This window comes from Morchella importuna (assembly GCF_003444635.1).
Source record: "Morchella importuna strain M04M26 chromosome Unknown Morimp01GS009, whole genome shotgun sequence".
Classification (NCBI taxonomy): Eukaryota; Fungi; Ascomycota; class Pezizomycetes; order Pezizales; family Morchellaceae; genus Morchella; species Morchella importuna.
In genome coordinates, this window is record NW_025763406.1 from 218,789 (window position 1) to 242,385 (window position 23,597).

Here is a 23,597-nt window from a genome sequence, read left to right on the forward strand (position 1 = left end):
TTGAAGGGCTGGATTGACGTGACACACAATCCTAATAGAGACCAAAGAAAAAGATTATAACGATGATGCTACTTGAAATATTGCTGGATAGTGTTGTCTCTGGGTCGTTAAGTGATGGTGTTGGTCGTCCACAGTTGAGGGGGGCTTGGAGGTTATGAGCTGTAGTGTTTGTTTAGGCGAGCCAAGACCGGCGCAGGATCTGCAGGGCTCGTTGCTGTGACAACAACACGCTGTAGGCGCACTAGACACGACATCATATGTCAAATCATCCCTGGTTTGTACTGGACCACAACGTGTCTCCATTTGATGATATTGATTCGTAAAATATCCTAGTAGTATTTTTTTGCGTTTACTATATGTAGCTATAGAGTAGACATTTACGGATCATGAAATTCAAACAGTAAAAAAATAGGGGGTATCGAAGTTTTCCTCAGATAATAACTAGTAATTATCTACCATGAATGTACAGTATCTACCTCCCCGGCAGCACCCAGGCTGCCACCAACCCTTCATTGCCCAGCATGTAAAACATGTATGTAAAAGGTATCAAACTCCTCCCCAAAAGGATAAGAACACAAAATGAAGCAGGAATCTTACATTAATAAGAATCGTGAAAGAAGGGTATAGGTATAAAACAAAACTCATATCAACGATCGCTCATAAAAAAAACAAAAGAGAGAATGCAAAGATGAATATCGCGATGCCAGCTCAAGTACCACGCTCGTATGCCCAAAACAATAGAAAGAAAGAAAAAATCAACCGTGAGACCGGTCCCAGTTCCCAGTGACCCCCATGAGAAAATGAAAGAAGAAACGCCTCCCACCCTGGCCCAATTCATACCGACTGCAGAGAAAACGAAAGATAGTGGTCGTTACCCGTTGAAATCATTCTACTCGTCCCGGTAAAATTTCCGGAAGATCAAATGTAGAAATAAATTCACATTGAATTTGATCATCCCGTCACACAACATCATGAATTGATTGTTGTGAAATTGCATCTATTAAATTTAAGTTTAGTTGTAATTATGATAATTGGAAAAATGGGTACATACCTGCAAAAGATCATCTAGCAAGACCTGAGCGCTGGCTCCTGGGATCATCATGCTCCCGTTGCTTGCCTCGACAAAGAATATGCCAACCTCGTCCGAGGAAATCGTGAAATTGACCTTATCCCATCTCTTCTCAGGGAATCCATCTAGTTTAACCAACACGCCCTTATCCGCCAAGCCCCTCGCGGTATATTTGTAGGAACCGAACTTTGGAACTCTCCCAGAACGCTGCAGTTCCCGCATGTGGAAGTATTGTCTTGTGAACGGGAGAATGGCCTTCTTCTTGCCTTTCTTTGTTTGTAAGGTGACCATTGCTTGTTCAATATAATCGTTGTAGCTCTGTAACTGAGATTCAAGATACTGTGCTTTTTCGTTCAAGTGGGCCAGCGTCATCTTGACACCGTCCAATTCTCTGGTTCTTTCTATTCTTCTCCTATGCTTTGTGCGGATGTCTGTAGCGATTGCGTTTAATAGGTCTTGGTAATGATTCTTGCGGGTGATTTTTCCGGTCTGCTCGAGGCGAATGATGCACTCTAACGCTGTTCGTTTCAACTCTGCGTAGGTCATACTGTATATCCGTTAGTATAGTTGAATACAGGGTATATGAGGTGAAACATACGTGCTAACATCGCTCAAGGTGTGGGTGGCATCAGCATAAGCGCTCTTCTTCTTTCCCACTTGTGACTTCTCCTCTAACAACAGCTGCTCCCATCTGTCTTCATCTTCCCTAACAATCGGCTTGACAAGAATCTCCATTAAGTTTGCTCCCGTTTGAACTCGGACAACATAAAGAATGCATCTCTTAGTCTCCACGAATAGTGCGTTGACTTCACTATCCGGGTCTTCAATTTTCTGGAAGTGTGGGTCCAGTTGTAACCCGATCTCAGTATTGCCTACATTTTTCAATTCGGCCTCGGAGTTTTGAACGCTTCCTAGCTCACTGATGATTACCCTCAACTGATCCTCTCGACTAGGCGCAATAGTCTCAATATCCTGAGCGACCAATCTGTGTATAGCAAAGATATCCGTCATTTTGATATAAAGTGTCGGCTTCTTTTTACTGGTCAAATCCTCAAACTCGTCAATATCAAATCGGGACTTCGCATCGGGGACACTGATGAGCACTCGGAAGATATCCTTCATCCTTGTTACTGCGTCCATAATATGATGATTTAGTGGCTGTAGATAGATATTGTCATGGGCGAATTGCCTCCCACTAGAGATCTGGTTTAACAACTTTCCTACTTCCGCGAGGTTTCTCTTCTGCATTGGTGTCAAGGTTTTCTCCACCACACCAAACGATTCCGGTCCGATCACAGCGGGGCCCCAATATTTCTGATATACGAAATGCTCAACGATTTGCAGTATGATATCTTCGCCTTCGTTCGGGAATCTAGCAAGGAGAGAAGTCACTGCCTGTTGTGCGATGTATCGAATACCGTACGGCATGCGGTTGAGATTGTCCTCCATGGCACTAATAAAGTACTCTGAAAGGTTGCGCAGATCAGAAAGATGTGCGACAAACGTTTCCCTAGTCTCTTGATCATGGATAGCGATTTCGCGGCCGACGTTGGGGTTCCGCTTAGATCGCATACCGGTACGGAGCTCCTCGTTATTGATTGACGACAAATAGATTTGCAAAGGATCGCTTTCTAGGTCCAATTCATCGTTCTCGATGAACTCTGTTTTGACTATAGGTCCTAAAACATCCCTAAAGAACTTGCGATCTTTCGGTGACCTAATATAATTCATGGCTAATTTGAGCCAAAAGAAATTCACCCTCAGAAACTCTTCTGGACGACTGATATTCTCAACCTCCTCTTTTATGCTCTTCGCTATCAGCTTGAGTAAATAATATTCCTCCCTTCGCTTCTGGGCGTATCCGAATATCCCCATAACCAAGTTCTCCACCCGCTTCAGTTCCTGGTCAGCTGTATTTTGCTCTCGAATCTTCTGGAACATCCGAGTTAGATACTGTGGCTGCGTTTGAAGGGCAAAAAACATTTGTTGATATCGCTCAAGTCTCTTCCGGGAGTTATTATTGAGTGCTTTGAGATCAAACGGGTCCGCGCTCGCGATTTCGGTGTTACTAAGCAAGTTTCCGACATGACCAGTAAAGCGCTTTTGATGCCTGATAACCTCGTCAAGAGTAATTTTATTTTTGACAAGTAGGGCGATCTTAATGTCAAGCTGATCAACGTATGCCTCAGCCAACTCGTTCGCTCTGACATGTTGTACTACATTTTTCCGGAGACTTTCGAACTCGATTTCCTCGTCGAAATCAAAATCGCTATCATTGAGAAGGTGTACAAAATTCTTCACTGTGCCAACTGGTGGATTTTTGCCGCTCACTAGAAGAAGTTAATTTATGTGCTCTATTGAAGGATGGGTGGGGGAACTCACTCAATGATTTGTACGCCTCGCCCTGCTGTCTTCCTCTGACAAAGCTTTGAATCTTGATAACCTTTTCCATATTGTCCTTGAAGTGCTTGAGTTTACCAAAGAATCGTTTTCTCTCAAGACAACCCCTAGCTAGAGCCTGTAGATCGATGATTGCTTCTTCTTCATCCTGGACAGCAAGAACCTTTTGGATGGCATACTCTCTGGCAAGGATACTTCTAATAATAGCTTGAATTGTGATAATACCGTCTTCCTCGCGAGCTAATTCGTCCAAAAACCTTTGTTGGCGCTGTCGGTAGAGGAATCCGCGAGCGCTAGCCTGAAGTGCGATGATGCCACCGAGTTCGTGGTCGAGGGCATCTAAAGTATCCAGATAAGCCCATCGTGTAAGGACACCTCGTGCCTGAGCTTGAAGGTCAACGATGTGTTCGACAGTGGCGTCTAGCTGATCTAAGGTGTCGTCGAAAGCCTTCCTTGCCAGGAAACCGCGAGCCGAGGCCTGTAAATCAATGATATCGTCCTCGGCCTGTGCCAGGCCTAGTAACTTCCGTCGATACTCCCATCTAATCAAAGTCCCTCGACTAGCAGCCTGAATATGTGTCCAATCCTCTGTCTTTGCTTCCAGGGCTTCCTTATCCGCGCCCAGAGACTTTCTAAGCAGGTAACCTCTTATTGCAGCCTGTAGATATTGAAGGGTTTTGTCTTCAGTCTGGAGAATCTCTTGGTCCTTCTTCATGGATTGTCTTATCAGCGAACCCCTAGCAGCTGCTTGAAGAGCTGTGGTGGCCTGTTCAGCGCTTTTCAAGGCGGCCATATCTTTTGCGATAGCACTTCGAACTAAAAAGCCTCTGGCAGCCGCTTGTAGGGTGGCAGTTGGGGTTTCTGTTTCTGCGTCTTTCAGGCTGGTTACGTCTTTTATCATTGCCTTCCTTACCAATGCCCCCTTTGCGGCGGCCTGGAGTGATCTGATTGTTGGTTCTGCATTCTTTAAAGCAGAAATGTCTTTCTGCATGGCCTTTCGGACCAGAACACCTCTCGCGGCCGCAGCAAGCATTGTAAAGTCACCGCCCACTTCCTCCAAAGCCTCTGCATCCCTTGAAATGTTTTTTCGAACCAAACATCCCCTAATCAATCCTTGGAATGACGTCACATTCTTCTCAGCTGCCATTAGCATCCTCTGGGTTTCTGCCATCTTCCACCTAACCAATGCCCCACGGATGGCCGCTTGCGTTTCGCAAATCCGATCCTCGCTTTCAGAGACATCCGCCATCTTTGCTGCTAACCTCCTCCTCAACAAAGCCCCTCTAACCTTCGCCTGAAAATCAACAACTTGCACTTCCTTCGCCTGAACTTCATTCATTCGAGACTGGAGCCGCATTCTCAGGAGAAGACCCCTTGAAATGGACTGTAGGCTCACAACGCCCATTTGGGCCATCTCTAACCTCATCTTCTGTTGGATGTATTCTTCCCTCACTTTCCTAGCCCGGTACCTTGCTTGTAGTCGGACGATCAATCGCTCATGTGCTGTGAAATGTCGTTGCTTTCGTAAAATTGCTTGTCGTATAGCGTAGCCCCGGGTGACCGCCTGGATCTCTGTAGCCCACCTGGCCAGGTCCGCCCTGTACCCAAATGTCATACGGGCAAACATCCCTCTAATCATAGCTTGTAACTCTATTATAGCATCTTCATTATCCCATAATGCTTCCATACGTAGCCCCAGCCTCATGCGGACTAGTGCTCCTCTACAAATATTTTGCAACTCCAGAATATCCGGTTCAAGCTCGCCCAACTCTCTCTCAATCCGATCCTCTTCAGACTCAGGAGGTTCTGGTTCGGGTTCTTCTTCATGCCCAAAGTGCTTGTTGACACCGCGGAAGGAAGGTAAACTAACGCCGGAAATGTCAAGACTTTTTTGAGTATCTTGAATTTCCTTTTCCGTGAACTCCAACTTTCCAACAAGATTACCAATGGCATTGGTGGTCATTCCAAGGCGAATAAGAAGGTAGGATAGAGCGTGTATGCAATAAATAACTTTAGGTATGTTTTTCTTGTTGTAGAGATCAGTTAACTCAAAAATAAAAATCTGATAAGTAATCGATTAGTATTCAAACATGTCATTTCTTGCCAAAGAATGTATAATTTACTTCTGGCAGCTCCACTCTTTTGAGGAACCGGAAAAACCTGTCGATATTATCAGAGTGTCGAAATTGAAGCTTCTTTGCCTCGAATATCCTAGGCACTAGTTCCGGCGAGAATACTCGTACTAATTTCGCAAGAGTAACGCCATCCCGCAATGCTTCCTCTAGCTCCACAATCGGTGGTATAGGTTCCCCGATGCAACCCTCAAGCCATCTTCCCATCTATGAGTCAGCGGGGCTTTTAAGTCTAGGTTACAAGGACTTACTCTTTAGCCTCACCAATATGGCACAAATATTCATAAGCTTGAATGTATTGTCGCCGTTTATCCATCCAATTCATCCTTTCCCAGCTGCTTAAGTTGTCCGTATTTACCCTTTGTAAACGTTTCCTTCCATGCATACCCGTAACATCCTGCCCCGAGTCCATCGCAAAATCTTCACGAGAACCCTCATTTGTCAAGCGTGATAATGTCCGGAAGTGCGATACGCTGCTGTTTCGCAAAGAGTCTATGTCACTGCTTTTGAGTGAAGTCGTACCCGTGCTAGCCGTATGTCGATGTAAGGAGTTGTAGGGAGTTGGAGTTGGCGTTGGCCGGCCATACGAAGGTGGTGGGGAGGTAGATCCGGCAGCATAAGGGGATGTCAAGTTTGGCGGGGAAGGAATGCTGTAACCGCGAGTCGCTCGGGAACCTAATGGCGAGAAGCTAGAACCGGATAGTGGTCGAGGGGGGGTGGTGGGGCCTGAAGTCAGGTTTGTTGTATATGAAGATATTATCGGCGACGTCGCGGCTGCACTGAGCGACATGGAGTGTTTGTGTCTTAAGGAGTTTCCTCGACCCTCCATGTTGCTGAACCGTGAAGAGGTCGATGTTGTGGATGAAACGGTTGTGGAACGCGAGGATGGAAACGAGTAAGCCGAGGAACCTGCAGACACGGTCGAGGCGTTTGAAGGTTGTCTTCTATGTGGTGATGCAGGATAGAGAGACATGGCAAACAGACTTCAGCGATCTGCGGATGGGATGAATTGAGGGGGAGTAGTTTCGAGTGGGGGTGGGAGGTAGTGATGAGAGTGGATGAACTCTGGTAACACCGGTTATGGTGGGTGTGTGATGAGATGGGGCTCTGCAGCTCGCTCTGAGCTCGTTGTTGGTGTAAACAAACCTAGGTGGAGGTCCTTGCGTTGGTGGTAAACAATGGCGTAGGCACCAACCAGTGTGTACCGGCTAGACAACCGACGGAGAATAGTTGAGCGGGAACTCTCTAGTACCGCTGGATAAAAGAGAGAGAGTGCAGGGCTAAAAATCGTATGAGGCCCAAGATAATGGAGTAAGGGCAAGCAAGACCAGCCAGAGCAGGATCAAAAATTGAGTCTCAAAAACAAGAGGATTTAAATATAAATAATAATAAAAAAAAAAAAGTAGATCCCATTGAAGGGTTCGTTTGCGTATAGTACCAGAGTGCAGTGAAGGAAACAAAACTTCTCCACAACAGGACGATGTCTGCTGTCTATATGCATACCACTGCGCTGTCGTCTGCAGCATTATGCACACCAAGAGCGGAGGCGAGTTGTTGTGCCCGATGCAGCTTGGCAAACATCCTACCCGATTGAGCCAAAGTGAAAAGTTCTATCAACTCCCTGAAATTACACACCACGTGATATCTAGAGTTTAAACCCTTACCACACTAAGCCAGTATCATTAGCCCGCCATATTCCCCCTCATCTCACTTGGCATTGTGTGCCCCACTAAAAGTGCGTTTTTCTTTTTCTTTTTCGTTTCATCATTTTTTTTTCTTTGTGTGTACCCTAACCCTGAAAAGGTTCCAGTATTTCTTCTCCTCACCTTCTGACGCTTTTCACTTTTTCCTCTTCTTTTTTTTTACTTGGACTGGTACGCCAGTATCCCTTACCCAAACACTTGTATTCCACCTCTTTTGGGATAACACAGCACGCAAGATTTATAACCCCCAGCACCGTTACTTCTCTTCACTGCAATAAAAATGCCTGCGGCCACCGGTAACGACGCTCAGGTCGGCGTGTTGGACTTCACGTCTGCCATTGAAGTCATGAAAAAGGAATACCCCAGAGATGGCTTGGATGCCCGAACTCTGTTGGATTCCGAGAAGCGTGGAGGATTGACGTGAGTGTTCATCCTAATACAAATAGATTGGAACTTTGATATACTGATGTCGTGGGTGAAAAAGTTACAACGATTTCCTCATTCTTCCCGGTTACGTTGGATTCCCCGCCTCGGATGTGACTCTTGATACCAAGATCACCAAGCGTCATTCACTCAATTTGCCGCTGGTGTCTTCGCCCATGGACACTGTCACAGAGGACCAAATGGCCATCTTCATGGCACTTTTGGGTGGTGTCGGTTTCATCCACCACAACTGCACCGCTGAAGACCAGGCCGAGATGGTCAAGAAGGTCAAGAAGTATGAGAACGGATTCATTCTGGATCCTGTCGTCATGAGCCCCAAGAACACCGTTGGCGATGTTTGGGATGTCAAGACAAAGCAGGGTTTTGCCGGAATTCCTGTCACTGGTAAGAATTGTCCCCCCCCTCTCATTTGCCTTCATATCCTGAAATCACGGCTTCTATGATGATTATCAAACACATATAACTTTCGTTCAACCGCATCGAAGTCAATCTCTTGTGGAAAACCAAAATACCTGATCTTGCCATTTTATCACGATTTGTTTGCTTATTTTTCAAAAAAAAAAAAAAAAACTTCTTTCGAGTTCAATTTGACTAACAAACACATCTTCAGAGGACGGCCATTTGCAATCCAAGCTTATTGGAATGGTTACCATGCGTGATATCCAATTCCATGCCGACTACTCAACTCCCTTGTCGGAGGTAATGACCACCGAGCTGGTCACCGCCCCGGAAGGAATCACTCTCCAGGAGGCCAATGCCATTCTGCGAGCCTCGAAGAAGGGCAAGCTTCCAATTGTTGACAAGTCTGGCAACCTTACTGCCCTCCTGTCCCGCTCCGACCTCATGAAGAACCTCCATTTCCCTCTTGCCTCCAAGCGCCCCCACAGCAAGCAGCTTCTTTGCGGTGCTGCGATTGGTACCAGAGAGGATGACAAGGCTAGATTGAAGTTGTTGGCCGAGGCTGGTTTGGATATCGTTATCCTGGATAGCTCCCAGGGTAACAGTATCTACCAGATTGAGATGGTCAAGTGGATCAAGAAGGAGTTCCCCGACATTGATGTTATTGCCGGAAATGTTGTTACCAGGGAGCAGGCTGCCAGTCTTATTGCTGCCGGTGCTGATGCTCTCCGTATCGGTATGGGTTCTGGTTCTGCCTGTATCACCCAGGAAGTCATGGCTGTCGGTCGTCCTCAGGCCGCTGCTGTCTTTAGCATTTGCCAGTTTGCCAGCCGCTTCGGTGTTCCATGTATGGCCGATGGAGGAATCCAGAACGTCGGACACATCGTCAAGGGTCTCGCCTTGGGCGCCAGCACTGTGATGATGGGTGGTCTCCTTGCGGGAACCACTGAGTCTCCCGGAAAGTACTTCTTGAGTGCAGAGGGCAAGCTCGTCAAGGCTTACAGGGGTATGGGATCTATTGATGCCATGGAGAGCATGAAGACTGGGGACAACGCTGCCACCGGAAGATACTTCTCCGAGGGTGACAAGGTCCGCGTTGCTCAGGGTGTCAGGTAAGTTTTATATTCCAGCATCTTAGCGGTGGTATGAATACTAATCTGTCCCCAAATAGTGGATCTGTCTTGGACCGTGGCTCCGTCACCAAGTTTGTCCCCTACCTTCAGGCCGGTCTGCAGCACTCCTTCCAGGACATTGGTGTCAGGAGTGTTACAGAGCTCCAGGCTGGTGTCACGGAGGGCACTGTTAGGTTTGAAGTCAGGACTGTTTCCGCCCAGGCCGAGGGTAACGTCCACGGTCTGCACGAATTCAACAAGAAGCTTTACTCATAGATATCTTGCGTTCTTCTTCTTTATATTCCATCTGTTCAATCTTTTTTTTCTTTTCTGTTCTTTTTTTCTTTTCTCTTTCTTCAAATAGGGTTACGGTGTCGGGGAAAGGGTGGCAAACTTCTGGGAAAATGGAGATAGCAAAAAGTTTTTCTTTGTGGGAAACAGGGTTGTACTAGTCGAGCTGTACATTTTTTAAAAAAAACTCCTAATCATGGACTTTTTTTTTTTTTTTTTTGATACTCGTTCAATTGCATGCTTTAATCGTTCGAAGGTCCACTGTCGCCGTCCGTATAGTTATATCACTGTGACCTTGAGAAAAACCTTACTACTCTACACTCTTTTAAGGGCCAATAGATAGGACTATCAGCTCACGGAAAACCCACTCTGGCATTGAAACTACAAGAATCTGTGTATACCTACACACGAAGAGCTATCGAAAACGAGCAGGATAGGTAGATACGGGTCTACTCCAATCTCCTCCCTAATGGCAAGCCCAGCACTCGCTCCAATTATACTTGGGTCGGAAAACTTGGGCTTCAGGTGGGAGGGTAGGTGTGATATTCGTAGGGCTAGGGATGTTTGGCCAGATACATAGGATTTCACTGTTTGGTTCGTGGGGCATATGTAGTTCGGTGATTGCGGTGCACATGTGCGCTCTTGTTGTTTTTAGGTATTGGTGGGCTTTGTGACGGATATATCATAGGCTTGGGCTTGTATTTTCACTATATATATGTGTATCGCGCCTGGACCTTTTAAAGACTAGACGGGCCCAAACACAGCCGAGTAAACTACCCACGCATGGCCCACAGCTCAACTCAGGCCAGCTCTCTGGTATCAAACAACCCCCCGCCCCCCCTCTACAACACTACAACCTCGCCACCTCCCCCCTCCCCACCATCTCCAACCCCTCGGCTCCCCCCTCTCCGCCACCTCAATCACCACCGCCCGCTCCTGATCCCCGCGCGCCCCCAGCCCCATCACAACCCTCCCGTCCGCCAGTCTCCGCAGCGGCGCCGGCTCCATCACCAGCGCGCCGAACCCGCTCCGCGCGAACCGCACCAGACGCTTGCGCTGCAGCTTTGCCACGTGGTCCTCGATGCCTACGGAGTCGGGGGGGGCAGGTAGGGGAGGAGTGTGGAGAGGAGGTAGAACTGGGGGGGGAGAAGACGAGGTCGCTGGCGAGCGCGGTGGAGGGGGGAAGGAAGGTGGTGGTGAGGACCTCGATGCCGCCGTCGGGTGTTGGGTGCTGTGTTGCTGCGGCGGAGGTGGTGGGGGAGGGGGAGGAGGGGAGGAAGTACAGGAACATGTGTGTCTCGAAGCGCCGCTTCATGGCCTTTGGGGTGATCCATGTCGTGAACGGGATGAGCTCGTCGACGGCGGGTGTGAGGCTGTGTGCCGCGAGGAAGTCGGTGAAGGAGAGAGTGCCGGCGTGGATCTGGGAGCGTGCCAGTGGGAGGGATGGGAGTAGGGATGGCGGGGGAGGCGGGGTGGTGAGCAGGAGGCCGGTCTCTTCGAATGTTTCGCGGAGGGCCGTGTGTGCGGGGGTGGGGTCGGAGGGGGAGGTGGCGCCGCCGGGGAAGACGTGGGCGTTGGGGAAGGTGCTGGAGTGGCTGGGGCGGTGGAGGAGGAGGATTTCGTTAAGGGGGTTGATGATGAGGAGGCTGGTGGGCGGTGGGTGGCAGGGTTAGAATTGGTGGGAATTGGGTGCTGGGTTTTGGGGGTTGGGGGGGGAGGGGGGATTACCTGGCGCTGAGACGCGGGACGGCGGGTGGCGGTGCGGCGGTGGACATTCTGCTGCTGACGGTGAGGGTGTGCCGGAGGAGATTGAGATGGATGGTGGTGGGCTTTAGGAAACTGCGAGTGAAGAGGAGACGGGCAGACATAACAATAGCGACTGGGGAGGAGCTTCTTCTTCTTCTTCACGTGTCTGCTCTTGGGGGAGCATGGCGGGCGAGGGTTTGTTGTTGGTGGTGAGTGAGGTGTCGGTTTGGGGGGATCCGGGAAGATGCCGAGGTTGGGCGCCTGACTGCGGAAGGAAGGAAGGAATGGAATGGCCCTGAGGCCATGCACGGGCTGGCAGCATGCATGGGGAGGGATGCTCGGTGTTAGAAGATATGGATCAAACCGTCGTTTCTGCAATCCTCCACTGCACTGAATCCAGCAGTGCCTCGAGTGGAGTAACAGTCCCTCGTGGAGTAACAGTCCCTCGAGTGGAGTAACAGTCCCTCGAGTGGAGTAACAGTCCCTCGAGTGGAGTAACTGCCCCTCGTGGAGTAACAGTCCCTCGAGTGGAGTAACAGTCCCTCGTGGAGTAACAGTCCCTCGTGGAGTAACAGTCCTCGAGTGGAGTAACAGTCCCTCGTGGAGTAACAGTCCTCGTGGAGTAACAGTCCCTCGAGTGGAGTAACTGCCCCTCGTGGAGTAACAGTGCCTCGAGTGGAGTAACTGCCCCTCGTGGAGTAACAGTCCCTCGAGTGGAGTAACAGTCCCTCGTGGAGTAACAGTCCCTCGTGGAGTAACAGTCCCTCGAGTGGAGTAACAGTCCCTCGTGGAGTAACAGTCCCTCGTGGAGTAACAGTGCCTCGAGTGGAGTAACAGTCCCTCGAGTGGAGTAACAGTCCCTCGAGTGGAGTAACTGCCCCTCGAGTGGAGCAACTGTCCAATCTTATCAGATCCTTATCTTATCACCCCCTCCCCGCGACGTCACCACCGCCCCACCTGCGCTGCCCTGTCATCCCATCCCTGCCCATCCCATCCCACCCCATCCCATCCCCATCCCCTCGCTACTCCAGTTATTGGCCGACCGACAATAGCTCTCTCTCTCTCTTCTCCGCCCGCAATTATTTTAAAAAAGCAAACCCCTTACATATAACAAAGATGAAGTTAATAAAAAGAGCCATCGAGCGAGACATGACCGGCTTCATCACCCTCTTCCCCGAAGAGCCCGAAGATATGGTACCCCCCCCCTCTCCCTCCTCCCTCCCTCCCTCCCCCCCTTCCCCACCGCAGCTCACACACCCCACCCCACCCCTTAGTGGCACGCCTTCAACCTCATCCGCCCCGGCGACCGCCTCCGCGCCAACGCCCTCCGCCGCGTCACGCTCGAGTCCAAGACAGGCTCCACGCAGTCGCAGCGCGTGCAGACGGTGCTCACCATCACGGTCGACAAGGTGGACTTTGACGCGCAGGCCGGCCAGCTGCACCTCAACGGGCGCGTGTGCGAGGAGAACAAGTACGTGGCCGTCGGCGTGCACCACACGCTCGACCTGGAGCTGTACCGCAACTTTACCGTCATCAAGGCCGAGTGGGACTCGGTGGCGCTGGAGATGGTCAGGGAGGCGTGTGATGCGCGCGAGAGGAGCGAGATTGGCGCGGTGGTGCTGCAGGAGGGTATGTTGCCCGTGGGTTTGGAGCTTCTTCTTGTTCTTCTTCTGTTGCTGCTTCTGCTTGGGTGCGGTTTTGGATTTGGGGGAGCTGTGGAGATTGATGGTGGTGCTGTGCCGTGTAGGGCTGGCGAATGTGTGCTTCATCACGGACCACATGACGATCCTGCGCCAAAAAGTCGAAGTCCCGTGCCGCGGAAACGGAAAGGCATAACCTCCAGCTACGAAAAAGTAACCCCCTCCCTTTCCCCCTCCTCTCTCCTCCCCACTCACTCACACACCACTCCCTCTCTAGGGCCTCGAAAAGTTCTACGAAGCAACCTACCAATCCCTCCTGCGCCACTTTGACTTCACCGCCCTCAAAGTAATCCTCCTCGCCTCCCCCGGCTTCGTCGCCGAAGGGCTACGCGCGCACATCTTCGCCGCCGCCCTACGCACCGACGCGCGCCCCGTCCTCGTCGCCAAGCCCAAGTTTGTCGTCGTGCACTGCACCTCGGGGCACATCCACTCGCTCAACGAGGTTCTCAAGTCGCCCGCCGTCACGGCCAAGCTGACAGACACAAAGTTTGCGCGCGAGACGCGGGCGGTGGAGCGGTTCTTTGCGATGATGAGCACGGATGAGGCGCGGGCGTGGTATGGGCCGCGGGAGGTGGCAAGGGCGGTGGAGAAGGGCGCGGTGGGGACGCTGCTGGTGAGTAATAGTCTGTTTAGGAGTGAGAAGGTGAGTGAGCGCAGGAGGCATGTGAAGATGGTGGAGGAGGTGAAGAGGGCGGGGGGGAGGCGCTGGTGTTGAGTAGTATTCATGAGAGTGGGGTTAGGCTGGATGGGTTGGGGGGTATTGCGGCGATATTGACGTTTCCGTTGATGGGCTGGATGAGGATAGTGGTGGGGAAGAGGAGGGGGAAGAGGAGGGGGAGGGGGAGGAGGGACCTGCTGTTGTTGCTGCGGCGGAAAATGGTGGGGGGATAATAAATTGAGACGCAATAAATGGGGAATATCAGATTTAAAAAAACCCTTGACGCCGCCGAGAGAGTGAGAGAGACAGAGAGAGAGCTTTATCTACACAACAGTGATATAAATACATGTAAAAGTACCCCATACCCATAGTAAGTATATAACCGGGCCAGGAAGCCAAACCAACCCCCACGATTCATTTCGAATTGAGCACAAAAGTAGAAAAAGAGAACAACAAAAAAGCAGCAGTGTTTTACGCAATTGCAACTCATCCACTCGCCTGCTGCTTCTCCGTCGTCGTCGTTTCCAGCGCACTCCACTCCCATCTCCTCCGCAACCTCAGCAGGTCCTGCGCAAGCCCAAACACGACCCCAAACGCCAGCCCCCGTTTCGCAGACGTTATCGCCATGCTGTAGGACAGCCTGTCTATTCCACTCCGTCAGCACATCCCTCTCTCTCCCTTCCCCACCACAGAAGCCAGAAAGCAGCACTCACTCCACACACTAAAAAACCCCGCAACACTCAACCCCGCCACCACCGTCCCCACCACATCCTTCCGGCCATCACACGGTCCACCGCCTCCTCCGTGACCACAAACAGACTCACCCACGCGGCCACCCTCGCGCCCGTGCGCACGCCCTGCCGCACGCCGCCCAGCGCGGTGTAGTAGTTTTTCGACTTGTGGTAGAAGTACCAGCCGCGCTCGCTGGCCGGCAGGCGGTGCGCGTTCTCGGCGCGGAAGCGCAGTGAGGCCGCGCGGCTGCCGAGGGACCCGCCGAGGGCCAGGCCGGTGCTGAAGGCGCCGATGTTGCACAGGAGGAGGCGGCCGGCGAAGGTTGTGGAGAGGCGGTCGTGGGGGTTGTGGAAGAGGGGGGGGGGAGGGGGTCGTCGGGGGGAGGGATGTCGGGGGGGTGGAATTGGGGGGCGAGGTGGTGGTGGATGCCATTTTGAGCTCTGGGATTGGCAATGGTGGTGGTGGTGGTGGTGGTGGTGGTGCTGGTGCTGGTGGGGGGTTCACGATGGGAGCTTGGATGCTGGAGGTTTAAGGTTTGTGGAGAGCGGCATGGGCTATGGCTCGGCGCCTTTACTACACGTGAATTGTTGCTGTACCTACTCGGGAATGCATACAACTCTCTTTCCTCACTCCCCCTTCACGCCCCATCACTCGACAGCCATCCATACTATCTGTCACTTCTACATTCCACCTCCCCCCACCCCCCCGAGCCTGACGCCCCTCCTCCCAACCCTAACCCGCCTCACGTGACCTCCCCAAACCTCCTCCCACAGCGAGGGTCCTCACTCCTTTATACCCCACCACCGTAACACACGACAATTCCAAACACAACCAGGCTCGAGGACCCCATGCAGGCTCGAGGACGCCGCATCACCGACCAATCAGCGCTTTTAGAACGCCCTGCTGAGGGTGTGGTGTGGCGCGAGGTGATTGGTGGAGCGCCTCACCGAGCCTGAGTCCGTTGTTGCACTTTGGTCGGATGCGGTTAGAGGGTGGTTTCCTCAGGCTCGTAGGGGTTGAGCAGGGGATGCGATTGGATACAGCAGGGGAGAAATCGCGCAGATGTGCCATGTCAGGCTCGACGGGGTGCGTCAGGCTCAGGCTCAGGCTCAGGCTCAGGCTCGGTGACAATTTTTCAGGCTCGGTGGTTTTCAGGCTCAGGTTCAGGTTCAGGCTCAGGCTCGGTGCCCAGTTTGCAATCCTACATGTAGGTGTGGTGTGTGTGGGCGCACAGTGCACTGGCAGGGATGTAGGTAGCCAGCAAATCTCTCTTGATACGGTCTCACAGGCACAGTAGGTACTCTACCGCGACATAAAATACATGTACCAGGTGTTGTCGATACGAAGAATGAAGCCCGCCCCCCCCCCCCCCAGGCACGAGTCCACGAGTTTTCGATAAGGAATTGTTAAACCAGACCATGAGTCCTAGTAGAGTATTGATTACAAAATCCGTACATTCTAACAACAAAGAAAAAGACTGTATCATAAAATAATAAAAAAAAAAACACGGAACACGACAGACCCCCCCCCCCTCCTTCCAAAAGAACATTGTGGTGGGCCCAAATCTTTCTTTTCTATACTTCTTTTTTTTTCTTCTTCTTATCTCTCCTCCTGTTTAATAAGATCACTGCGAACGTTATCCAAGTCCGGCGGTATCTCCTGTAGCTGCACGCTCGGCGCGTGCTGTATATACCGCAGCTGGTCCAGTATCTTGATCTTCATGCTCTCGAGATACTTCTTTGTGTTTTTGTTCTCGTACCTGCCCTCTTTGCTGAGCGTCGGGTGGAGCTTGTAGTCTGGCCCAAAGTACTCCCTGTATGGTGTCCGCGCGGGGAGCTCGTCTTCTACGGAAATGTCTAGGCATATTCTAATCTCGATATATGATATCAGTAATTTGACCCCCCAGATGCATGAGAGAGGGGGGTGATGAGGGGAAACAAACGCAGTCTCGTATGTCCAAAGCCTTGAAACATTCCTTGGCGTATAACCACCGCCGCCCAGAACGAGTAATGGCAGATCCAGCTTCTTCACAAAGTCCACACACGCCCCGTGGGCCTTGATATTGAGATTGAAGCAGCCCAACCTGTCGCACCCCAGCGAATCCGCTCCACACTGCAACACTATGCTACTCGGGCGATAAGTCTCGACCACTGGGCCCACGATCCCCTTGAACAGCCGAATGTACGAGTCGTCATCTATCCCATCCTTCAGCGGCACATTCAGCGCATAGTGCTTCCCGGGCCCACCACCCACATCGTCCCAGTTCCCCGTCCCCGGGAAGAAGTTGTCCTTGTCATACTTGTGGAACGAGAGCGTCATGACCCTATCCGTCGAGAAGAAGGCCTGCTCGACGCCATCGCCGTGGTGCACGTCAATGTCGATATAGAGCACTCTCGGGTGCACGCGCAGCAGCTGGAGGATCGCGAGCACAATGTCGTTGACGTAGCAGAAGCCGGAGGCTTCGGACTTTTTGGCGTGGTGCAGGCCGCCGGACCAGTTTATGGCGATGTCGGACTGGCCGTTGATGAGTTTTTTTGCGGCGTCGAGAGAGGCGCCGGCGTAGAGCGTGCAGTAGTCCCAGATGCCGTCGAAGATGGGGCAGTCGTCGCCGATGTTGAATTTTGCGAGGTCGGCGGAGAACTTTTCGGTGTTTTCGGGGGTGACGCTGGATTGGTGGCCCGTACTGTCAGATACAGATGTACAACACCACAACCAATACCAATATCTTCATAGAGAGTGGGAGGGGGAAGGGGGGAGGAGTGGCACCGTTTGAGAAAATCAAGATAGTCAGAACCATGAAACTCCCGCAGTTCGTCTTCCGCCGCGGGACGGGTAGAGTAATTGTCCATGTATTTTTGTAGCCCATATCCGAGCACCAGTTGGTTTGTCAAAGTCAATCTCCATGGCTTCATGGGATGGGCGGTTCCGAAGTGATGGTTCTCAGCTTCTGCATTGTGATGGTATGAAACCTTGATTGTCATTGGAGATCATCGACAGGCGCGCGAAACCATGAGCTACAAAACATTCCTACATATTGCAACTCATTCCTTGGAGATAGCAAAGCAAAGCTCTCACCTTTTTCTTTATGCAGCCATCTAGAGGGACGGAAGGCGATATCGTGGAGGCGGTCTTTGAGTCGAATGAGAATGTCGCATTGTTGCCCCAGGTATCGTAGGTTTGGACTATTGACATCTTGAGGATCGGCTAATTAAAGCTTGATTTTCGGATTCTATATGTAGTGAAGGCAATAAAAGGACAAAGAGGCTCGGCACCTAACGGGGAGACCACGATTGAGCTCTTTTGTGGGTTTGAGAAAGCTCCAAAGATTATGTACCTGTACCGTCGGCTGGTATGGGGGGGCGAATGTGTTTGGTGTAGAGGTGATTGTGCAGCACTGTAGGTGCCTGCTAAGCATTTGACCCTGGCGTCTCGTGGTGTAACGTTGAAGTTGAGCCGCATCTAAGGTTGGCAACGCCATACGAGGCTAATCCCGCTAGCACGTGCATCCCAAGCACCCCCAACGTCACCTCATCCCATCAGTCAGCGGTATCTCAAATCTTTCGTGAACTACCACCCCGAGTGAACTTGTCGTCCTTTCAAACACTTTTCCATCATCTTAACTCTATTCATACCCCCCAAAAAGAAAATTTCTACACAGATATGGCTGAAGATGCCGCCACAGTTCTTGAACAGTTCATCAACGATGGTTAGTCTACACACCCCCTCCCCCGATAAACAGCCCTCAAAAACACGTGTTAGGGAAGCTCTGCTGATATCTGGCCCCCTTAGTTGCCAATCTCCCCGCCGAAATCGCGCACATCTACGAGGAGATACAGGCCAAAGACAGAGTTCTCAAGGAGCACCGTGATAGTGCCTTGGCACGTGACAATTCGCTGCAGAAGTTCATCAAGAACCATGGGAGCCACACGGAGAACCCAAGGAGGCCGTGTATGTGGAGCAGATAAGGAAGAGCCATAAGAAAATTGAACAGATCCAAGATGAGAAATTGGTGCTCGCAAAGAAGGCGGTGGATCTGGTAAGTTTTTTAATGACGTGTTTACAGCTGTGTTCCCTCTCACGAACACCCAGTGCATATCAAGCTTGCACACATACATTGCCCTACATCTTGATGTCTTCTGTATTCTGTAGAAAACATGTGTATAGTCAACCACAAGTTATGCTTCATTTATCACGTTATCAAAACTTTAAAATGCCCTTCACCATTTCACCCCGCGACCTCTGCTTCTCTATACATGCATGCTACTCCATATATATTTCTACAAACACAGTTTTTTTAACCTCGCACTGACTCTTTTTGTTAATAGATGGATAAGCACGTGAATCGACTGGATGCCAAAATCCAAGATCTTATGCGTGATGGGCTTATGCCTCCGGACTCAATCATCAATTCCCCTTATCCAAGCAATCTTCCTATAAATGCGCATACACGCCAACCTTCTATACGAGCTTCCCCTTCCACCATGGGCCCTACCCGTGCTGCCTCCTTTGCTCCTACCTCCACTCACCCAACGCCCGCCTCTTCCAACCTTATTCACTCTACTCCTGTTTCAACCCCCACTACCTCTTTCCCCCCACCACCTTCAGTCTCAACGCCCCGCGATGGGGACACCAACAAGCGCAGGCGACTAACTGTACAGACCTCGTCGGCTGCACCCGCAATCCCATCAAATCTTGCCTCTAATCCATCCACACCTGGTATTAAACCTGAGCCTGTAGGCCCAAACTACTCCAATGCTCCCAGCGTTAACAATAAGAAGCGTAAACAATCCACGAAACGGGAAGTCTTTACGGACTCGTCGGAAGGCGAAGACGACGATGATGACGACGATACGGGCGAGGACAAGCGGCCGTATTGTATGTGTCAACAAGTATCTTATGGGAATATGGTGGCTTGCGATGCAGCTGATTGTCCATATGAGTGGTTTCATTGGGGTAAGTTTTTCCCCTCACTCACTGTATTCCCCGTATTTTTCTTTCTATTTTATTTTACAGAAAGCTTCGCCCATTTTTCTTAAAACACCCTACTAATAGATAACGCGGCGGGTATAGCATGTGTGGATCTTACAAAAGAGCCACCAGGGAAATGGTTCTGTCCCGAGTGTTCGAGTAGAAGGGAGAAGATGAAGAGCATCAAATGAAAATGATATATCATACACCCTTTTCATTTGCTCTTAATGTTTTTTTTTTTTTTTTTCAGTCGTGGGGGGCAAAACTACATTTACTTAGGTATTGTATTTTACCTCCCGTGATGATTCAGTCTGTATAGTAAATAGCATACGGTACAAAAGCTGCTTTTTTTTTTTTGACTGGTCTAATTTTTTTTAAGTGGTTTTTATCTTCTTTTGTAATCTTGCATCATTGTACCGGCATGCATCTATTTTCTTTTTCTTTTTCCTTTTCCTTTTCTTTCCTTTACTTCTTTTTTTTTTTATTTATCAAAATGGGTGTATGGAACTAGTTCGGATTCAGGGCGTATATATAGATTGTGCTTTGTTAAAATGCCCGTTTTTCTCGGAGTTGATAAGGTACTAAATGAGGTTTGTATCTTATAGAAGTGCTGTGCTGTATGTAGCTTTATGTTTGGACGCTTAGACCACGCTATTTTGACCACCGAGTGATGTTTAGTGAAGCTACTACTTTTTTTTTAAAAAAAAAGGTAACCTCGATGATAGTCTTCAAATCTCTTCAAGGCTGCCATAACATCTCCAATCTCTCTTGATACAAACCTGCAGCTTCCCATCCTACATCTCGCGTTGCACCTCCATAAATTTATAAGAAATCCCTTTCCGCAGAGATCATGACAACGTAATCTCCACCCTTCCACCGCCCCAAAACAAACTTTACGATTCCCCACGCCATGGAGCCCATCAAGAACGGCAGCTTCTCCTACTCGCCCACCGACGGCTTCCTCAACAACGGCGTCCCGCGCGCCGACAAAAAGACGCTGCGCCAATACCTTCACCCCGTGCGGCCGTACCGCCAGCAGCAGACATGGGCGCCGCCCAAGGTCACGGGGAAGTGGTGCAAAGCGCAATTGGCACACTATGGGGTCAAGCCGCTGATGGGGAGTAGGGCGGAGCTGGAGGCGAGACTGAGGGCCGCGCATGCGGCGGGGTTGCTGGCGAAGCAGCCGGCGGAGGTGAAGGTGATGGAGAAGTATATGAGGAAGGAGTGGAGGGCGGGGTGTGAGGAGTGGGCGAGAAGGGTGAAGAGTGAGAAGAAGGATGAAGGTGATGGCAGTGGTGTCCCGGTGAAATTTGAGGTTGGTGCTGCCGCCGATGTCAAGAACGAATCGAGTATGGACGGTGCCGGTGGTCTGCAGTTAGATGGGGAGGTGCCAATGGTAGATGTTAAGAAGGAGAGGAAACGGACAAACACGACTGCGTTCTCGAAGAAGCATGTTTTGGGGACGTGGGATGTGTCCTGCCCTGATATTCAAGCAAACTGGGCACGGACCGAGAGTCTCACCATTCTACTCTTTCAGGACATCGAGTCGAACAGTGTCGTCGGCGAGATGATATTCGGTGCCATGGAGGGTGTTCTGAAGTTGAGAACGAATCCGTCAACTAGGAATCCGCGTGTGGGGTTTGACTGGGCTGGAGTTGCCGGGGATGGGGGGGCCCAGGCAGCGGAGAAGGAAGGTGAGATTAGGTTTTATAATCGCGGTGAAAGGGCGCATGGGCGTTTTCAGTGTATCGAAGGGGTTGGGAGAGGTGTGGAATTCGAAGCTGTGAAGGTGAGGGAATTGCCAATTAGAGGGAAGGTAGATTTTTTAAGGTATGCTGCGCCTGCAGGAAGTATTCCTGAGGCTAGTACTAAAGAAAAGTGAAAGTAAACTGTACTTTTCATTGTCATTTTTTTATTTTTCACTATTTTTATTTTATGATAGATGTACTTCTTGGGTAGAATTTTTGTTTGGGGCCATGATAGATTAGATGTAATGCAAAAATTTGGTTGTTTTCAATATCTTGTTTGCATACCGCATTAGTTACTGATGTGACTTGTATTGAAGAGTGTTAGATTCAAGATATGCTACCTTCAGGTGGGAGATTGGAATTGCTCCTCACTAAGACTAAAGTATCCTTTAGAGCAGGCCTCAAAGAAGAATTTTTGGTCGGTCTCCGGAGTTAAATGGTGGTCCTAGGCTGTTCATCCCACGGTTTGAATAAGAGTATCTAAATACAGCAGCAAGAGCTAGAATAGGATGTAAGTACATGCTTGTGAGGCTGTGAGGCTCTGGATATAACAAGACATCGTTCCGGTCTTTGCGGAAATAAGCGGAATATTGCGTGCACACAGCGAATGAAATCCATCAAATCAATCGCCGAAATCCCAGTGAGTCACATTCGAATGATGGCGCAGGGCCGAGTGATCTCATGTGACTCGGAAAAAATTATTAGTAGCGGCGATCACATGACAGGCACTTACTTACGCGGATGACAAATTTGCTTCTAGCAAGGTCTATTCTACGCGACGTCATTCGCCTTCGCCCCGACAGATCCCTTCATAAGGCACAACCCCCACCTGCACCTGCGAGAATATCGAAACACCATCTCATCACACCATTAATCGCACCACCACCAAAATGCTGCTACTCAACACTTTCCGCCGTCCCCTCGGGGCTGCCATGCTTACCTCGAAACCCCTTGCACGCACCTTCTCCGCAGCCCCGGCTATCAGATCGCCAATCTTACGGCAGGCATTCCGCCGCCCAGCATCCCCGAAAGTGCAGTTCCAGTCAAAGCGCTTCTTTACCACTGAGCCGGCAGTGATTGCACGGCCACCTCGCACAGAGAGCATACAGAGGCTTGCTTACGCTGGAGCTTTGTTTGGCGGAACCTTGCTTGCGGCGAACCTGCTGTTTAACCGGGAAACCAGGGACAATGCTATCCCGGCTTTTGAGAGAGAATATCTACATGAGACTTTTACATACACCGGTGTCGGTGTTGCAATAATTGGTATGTCTGCTTTTGCTTGGTAGAAAATGTTCGACCGCGGTTCTAATTGCTTGTGTGCAGGTCTTGCTGCGAAGGGTCTTCATAATGCCGGATGGAGTTACAGACTTATGACTGCAAACCCATGGATGGTTCTTGGTCTCGGTCTTGTGGCTAGTGTTGGTACCATGCTGGGCACTCGGATGACTGACCCAGACAAGTCAGTTTTCACCCTTATCCTTTTCTATAAGCCATACTAATGTGCGTTTTATAGCTACATTCAAAAGCACGTCCTATGGACCGGCTTCAATCTTAGTCAGGCTGCTCTTCTCGCCCCAATGTACTTCTACAGCCCTGCAATTCTTGCACGTGCAGGTCTGTACACCGTTGGTGTTATAGGATCAATTGCATTTGTTGCCGCCACCGCAAAGGAGGATAAATACCTCTACCTCGGAGGCCCTCTTCTCGCTGGTGTCGCAGTCGTTGCTCTTTCCGGTCTTGCGCCAATGGTTCTTCCTCTCGGATCTAGAGCACTGGTGGGCGCTGAAGCTCTTTGGCTGTATGGTGGTCTTGCAGTCTTCGGTGGATTCACACTCTACGATGTGCAGAAGATCATGAACCACGCCAGGATGGCCCAGATGGGATTGATCAAGAAGGACACCGTTAATGAGAGCATCAGTCTCGAGCTGGACTTTATCAACATCTTTGTGAGGATGGTTCAGATTCTGGCAAACAGGCAGAGCAACAACAGGAGATAAGCTGTTGGGAATAGGAGTTGGATTACTTGGTGTTTTCCCTTTCATTTGTTTAAGGCGTAGTTGTGAATTCAGATTCCTCTCATTGTATATTATCCAACCCAGCCGCAAATATATCCCCATCCACTCTATAGTAGGAGTTATTTAAATTCACCTAAATTACTTGGTGCTGGTAGCGTAATTTTGCAGCTCATCATCACACGATATCACTCGAAGAAAACATACAGTATAAAAAATGGTGTGGATTTGCTACGGTATTCCCGTTAATGCACTAGTAATGCCAAAAACATATGGTATTGGTACGGTATTAATTCGTAATGCTGGTCTAATTCCGTTGGTTTTTTCGTACTGTATGTGATTGATCCCTTGACAAGTTTGAGGGTCAACCCTGTCCACATAATTGATTGGTTAATAATTCATTAATTGTCTTTCCGTCCACATAAAGACATTTGCAGCAACTAGAATTAACTACGTACATGTTATATACTGTCATCTCCTTTG

General features: G+C 50.1%; 9 protein-coding genes across 9 annotated transcripts; 5 read left to right on the forward strand and 4 right to left on the reverse strand.

Annotated features, from left to right (window-relative positions):
- Positions 1 to 889: 889 nt before the first annotated feature.
- Positions 890 to 6,430, reverse strand: LAJ45_03851 (uncharacterized protein; the record flags this gene model as incomplete). The annotated part of the gene is made up of 6 exons (XM_046113433.1): positions 890 to 997; positions 1,052 to 1,616; positions 1,668 to 3,399; positions 3,452 to 5,531; positions 5,593 to 5,800; positions 5,853 to 6,430. 6 exons carry the CDS (start codon positions 6,428 to 6,430, stop codon positions 890 to 892), a joined length of 5,271 nt encoding a protein of 1,756 aa, XP_045973162.1.
- Positions 6,431 to 7,584: 1,154 nt separating this feature from the next.
- Positions 7,585 to 9,535, forward strand: LAJ45_03852 (uncharacterized protein; the record flags this gene model as incomplete). Its single annotated transcript, XM_046113434.1, has 4 exons — positions 7,585 to 7,724; positions 7,789 to 8,132; positions 8,359 to 9,259; positions 9,319 to 9,535. The coding sequence occupies 4 exons, from the start codon at positions 7,585 to 7,587 to the stop codon at positions 9,533 to 9,535; spliced, it is 1,602 nt and encodes a 533-aa protein (XP_045973163.1).
- Positions 9,536 to 10,466: 931 nt separating this feature from the next.
- LAJ45_03853 (uncharacterized protein) lies at positions 10,467 to 11,418 on the reverse strand (the record flags this gene model as incomplete). Its single annotated transcript, XM_046113435.1, has 2 exons — positions 10,467 to 11,196; positions 11,279 to 11,418. The coding sequence occupies 2 exons, from the start codon at positions 11,416 to 11,418 to the stop codon at positions 10,467 to 10,469; spliced, it is 870 nt and encodes a 289-aa protein (XP_045973164.1).
- Positions 11,419 to 12,445: 1,027 nt separating this feature from the next.
- Positions 12,446 to 13,711, forward strand: LAJ45_03854 (uncharacterized protein; the record flags this gene model as incomplete). The annotated part of the gene is made up of 3 exons (XM_046113436.1): positions 12,446 to 12,490; positions 12,571 to 13,149; positions 13,214 to 13,711. 3 exons carry the CDS (start codon positions 12,446 to 12,448, stop codon positions 13,709 to 13,711), a joined length of 1,122 nt encoding a protein of 373 aa, XP_045973165.1.
- A 429-nt stretch (positions 13,712 to 14,140) lies between these two features.
- Positions 14,141 to 14,818, reverse strand: LAJ45_03855 (uncharacterized protein; the record flags this gene model as incomplete). The annotated part of the gene is made up of 2 exons (XM_046113437.1): positions 14,141 to 14,298; positions 14,368 to 14,818. 2 exons carry the CDS (start codon positions 14,816 to 14,818, stop codon positions 14,141 to 14,143), a joined length of 609 nt encoding a protein of 202 aa, XP_045973166.1.
- A 1,167-nt stretch (positions 14,819 to 15,985) lies between these two features.
- Positions 15,986 to 17,367, reverse strand: LAJ45_03856 (uncharacterized protein; the record flags this gene model as incomplete). The annotated part of the gene is made up of 3 exons (XM_046113438.1): positions 15,986 to 16,253; positions 16,329 to 17,051; positions 17,153 to 17,367. The coding sequence occupies 3 exons, from the start codon at positions 17,365 to 17,367 to the stop codon at positions 15,986 to 15,988; spliced, it is 1,206 nt and encodes a 401-aa protein (XP_045973167.1).
- Positions 17,368 to 18,046: 679 nt separating this feature from the next.
- LAJ45_03857 (uncharacterized protein) lies at positions 18,047 to 19,169 on the forward strand (the record flags this gene model as incomplete). The annotated part of the gene is made up of 5 exons (XM_046113439.1): positions 18,047 to 18,092; positions 18,176 to 18,334; positions 18,385 to 18,422; positions 18,712 to 19,102; positions 19,165 to 19,169. 5 exons carry the CDS (start codon positions 18,047 to 18,049, stop codon positions 19,167 to 19,169), a joined length of 639 nt encoding a protein of 212 aa, XP_045973168.1.
- Positions 19,170 to 20,264: 1,095 nt separating this feature from the next.
- On the forward strand, positions 20,265 to 21,236 carry LAJ45_03858 (uncharacterized protein; the record flags this gene model as incomplete). Its single annotated transcript, XM_046113440.1, has 1 exon — positions 20,265 to 21,236. The coding sequence occupies one exon, from the start codon at positions 20,265 to 20,267 to the stop codon at positions 21,234 to 21,236; it is 972 nt and encodes a 323-aa protein (XP_045973169.1).
- A 756-nt stretch (positions 21,237 to 21,992) lies between these two features.
- Positions 21,993 to 23,099, forward strand: LAJ45_03859 (uncharacterized protein; the record flags this gene model as incomplete). Its single annotated transcript, XM_046113441.1, has 3 exons — positions 21,993 to 22,365; positions 22,426 to 22,561; positions 22,616 to 23,099. The coding sequence occupies 3 exons, from the start codon at positions 21,993 to 21,995 to the stop codon at positions 23,097 to 23,099; spliced, it is 993 nt and encodes a 330-aa protein (XP_045973170.1).
- Positions 23,100 to 23,597: the final 498 nt, after the last annotated feature.